The sequence below is a fragment of the Tiliqua scincoides genome, unplaced genomic scaffold (assembly GCF_035046505.1).
Source record: "Tiliqua scincoides isolate rTilSci1 unplaced genomic scaffold, rTilSci1.hap2 HAP2_SCAFFOLD_106, whole genome shotgun sequence".
NCBI classification, from domain to species: domain Eukaryota; kingdom Metazoa; phylum Chordata; class Lepidosauria; order Squamata; family Scincidae; genus Tiliqua; species Tiliqua scincoides.
The window spans coordinates 47215-50596 of NW_027101358.1; the positions used below are offsets into that span (position 1 = coordinate 47215).

Sequence of the window (3382 nt, forward strand, 5' to 3'; positions counted from 1 at the left end):
CATGAAGCAAGACCACCGCTTCCTTACCGTGCCTACAGAGAGGAGGAGGAAGACCGCCTTGATGAAGAAAGGGGTGTGGGAGGGGTGGCCTGGCCTCTTGAAGCGGGAGCCTCCCCCATTCCAATCCATTCAGAGCCTGGGGAGGGTGCTCGCCAAACCGCTGCTCTTCCCTTCCTTCACTGGGTCCCTGGAAGGAAAGCACAAGCAGAGACCCACAATGAATAAATCGACCTATGACCCTCGCCAACCAGCCTTCATGGTTGGCAACCTTCATTCTCGAACGGACTATGGTATAAGCCCACAGCACCCGGTATTCCCAGGCGGTCTCCCATCCAAGAACTAACCAGGCCTGACCCTGCTTAGCTTCCGAGATCATGGTAGAAGCCTACAGCGCCCTGTATTCCCAGGCGGTCTCCCATCCAAGTACTGACCAGGCTGACCCTGCTTAGCTTCCGAGATCATGGTAGAAGCCTACAGCACCCGGTATTCCAGGCAGTCTCCATCCAAGTACTAACCAGGCCTGACCCTGCTTAGCTTCCGAGATCATGGTATAAGCCTACAGCACCGGTATTCCCAGACGGTCTCCCATCCAAGTACTAACCAGGCCGGACCCTGCTTAGCTTCGCCAGATCATGGTATAAGCCTACAGCACCAGTATTCCCAGGCGGTCTCCCATCCAAGTACTGACCAGGCCTGACCCTGCTTAGCTTCCGAGATCAGACGAGATCGGGCATGTGCAGGGTAACAGTTGCCACCAGCCAATGTTGCCCGGCTTGGGGGAGCTTTGTGGTTCTGCTGTGATGGAAGTCCCTGGCCCTCCGTGAAGACCAGCAGAGCAATTTTCGGTGTCCTCCTTATACTTCAAGCATCCAAGTGGTACCTGAAGACTATCAGGAAGCCCTTTCAGATTGACCAATGCCCTGAGCAGTTCCTTAGCAGCCCCCCTTTATCCAGCACTCAGAAGTGGCGTCTGTCCCCGTTCCACAGATTTCCTGCCCCTTCCTTTTGGGTGGCGCTTTCCTCTTGCCTTGGGATCGAAAGAAGGCTCTTCCCATCTTCCCTCTTGCCCCACAGACGAAGACGCCTGTGTTCTTCGACTCCCCACATCTGTTGATTTCCTGCAGCCACGTATGTCCCGATGAGGGGACTTCTACGCGGGGGGTGGACCTTCCCCAATGTCAGCAAACAGTGGCCAAAACTTTGGCCCTGCTGCTCAGTTAATGATCAATGGCCCTTGTGCAAGATGCGCTCTGGTGCCCGTTGGCTTTGGAGCCAGACCCCTGTCTAGGAGGCCCAGCTAGGGTGAAGGATTTGTCTCCTGGGCGTCCATCTCAGAAGGTCCCACCATCACAGTTCACCGTATACCTGGGAGGTGGGGCAGCTCTCCCCCCCCCCCCTACACACACACCAGGGTGCCTGGCACCTCAGGGCTGGTTTCCAGGCCTCTGCATCTGTGACTTCCTGCATTAAGCACAATGCATAGCGCTCTCCAAACATCTCCATCATAGCCCTTTCCAGTGGGAACAGTGCAGCCGTGACTCGTCAAGTGGAGTACATGTGTGGGCGAGTCAAGCCACAGGCCACTGTTTGGCTTTTCCTTCCACGCTTCCCGCAAGAAAGAGCCCGCACATGTGGCCACAGTTGTCCACTCGGGTCTCAGCAACATCAAGAATGGGCGTGCAGGACAATGAAGAGATTTGCTTCCATTTGGAGGAAGACAACCAACACTTGGGAGCAAAATGGCGTGGCTTTGTGGTGTAAGTGGTCTCTTGCCAACGCAGGCCCTGGGCAGGGTGAGTTCGCGTCGGCCAACCTCGGCTGGCACAGTGTCCAGGGGGGGCGAGACGAGGTGGGAGGGAGGTGCTTGGGGATGGGGGAGGGTGGGTGAACAGTGCTGCTGGGGTGGGTGACTTGCTAATTGCCCTGCAATCTCTCTCTCTCTCTCTCTCTCTCTCTCTCTCTCTCTCTCTCTCTCACCCACATCTATTGCCTTCTGTTTGACTGTGTGCCTTCCATAAAACAACATACATGAACCAGCACTACTGAGCATGTGCAGAGTGCCACTTCCTCCCCCACTGCAGCCTGTCCTGGCACACTCAGAATTCAGGAGTGGCATCACCAGAGAGGATAGCGGGTCTCCTCCCCTGAGGTTCTGCCAACCCTCCAAGATAGGCCTGAAGTGTCTAGGAATCGGCCTCCATCTCCAGGTGGCCACTGAAGGCATTCCTGGACATTCCCACAGGGCCTCTAGGAATTCCCAACATGACATCATGTTCGGGGTCGGGGGGGGGGGGGCAAATGACCAGGAATAGCTCCAGCCAGCGTTGGCAGCCCTCCCTGCACAGCCCTGGCACTTCTCTGGCCAGTTGCGTCATTGCCCTCCTCGACAGATGAAGTCCTCCTCCCAGCCGCACTTCTGATGTGCTTGTTTGGCTTCAGTCCAGTGGAGCTCCCTGCTTCGAGAAATTGAGCCCTGCTCTATATCCTACCCCCCCCCCCCCGCTCCAAAAATGAAGTGGGTGGGTATTTGGGAGAAGGTCTCCTCGGCGGCACCTGGGCTTTGGAGGGTTGAGAACATAAGAACATCAGAGGAGCCTTGCTGGATCAGGCCAAAGGCCCATCTAGACCACCTTCCTGCATCTCACAGAGTCCCACCAGGTCCAAGGGAGTGGCAGCAGGATGCAGGTCACTTGTGGTCCTGTGTGGGACATCTGGTGGGGCACCATGAGATACAGGAAGCTGGACTAGATGGGCCCTTGGCCTGATCCAGTGGGGCTGTTCTTATGTTCTTAACTACAGTTCTCAGGAAGCCTTGCAGGTCTCTTGTTATCTGGTGTGCTCCCTGGGGCATTTGGTGGGCCGCTGTGAGATCCAGGAAGCTGGACTAGATGGGCCTATGGCTTGATCCAGTGGGGCTGTTCTTATGTTCTTAACTACAATTCCCAGGAAGCCTTGCAGGTCTCTTGTTATCTGGTGTGCTCCCTGGGGCATTTGGTGGGCCGCTGTGAGATCCAGGAAGCTGGACTAGATGGGCCTATGGCCTGCTCCAGTGGGGCTGTTCTTAGGTTCTTAACTACAATTCCCAGGAAGCCTTGCAGGTCTCCTGTTATCTGGTGTGCTCCCTGGGGCATTTGGTGGGCCGCTGTGAGATACAGGAAGCTGGACTAGATGGGCCCTCGGCCTGATCTAGCAGGGCTCTTCTGACGTTCTTATGTGAGCAGCGAGTCAGTTGAGTCAATATCCCCAGGGTATCACTTTCTATACTCTCAGCTTTCCAATATCAGTGCTGTGAGTCCCCCCCTTCTGCCTCTTGTGATATCAAGCGTGGGGGGGGGGGAAGGCAAGGCAGAGCTGCGTGTGAGCAGAGGCCAGGATCCTGAAA

At 56.1% G+C, this 3382-nt stretch overlaps 1 protein-coding gene and 1 pseudogene across 1 annotated transcript in view; both read right to left on the bottom strand.

The window, feature by feature from the left end:
* HJV (hemojuvelin BMP co-receptor) overlaps positions 1-129 on the bottom strand; it is a 5642-nt gene extending 5513 nt beyond the window's left edge. The window contains exon 1 of the mRNA XM_066610954.1: positions 36-129. Within this exon, the coding sequence (XP_066467051.1) occupies positions 36-129 (94 nt within the window). The remainder of the gene's footprint in view (positions 1-35) is intronic.
* Positions 130-640: 511 nt separating this feature from the next.
* Positions 641-759, bottom strand: LOC136635835 (5S ribosomal RNA; annotated as a pseudogene).
* Between the last annotated feature and the right edge of the window lie 2623 nt (positions 760-3382).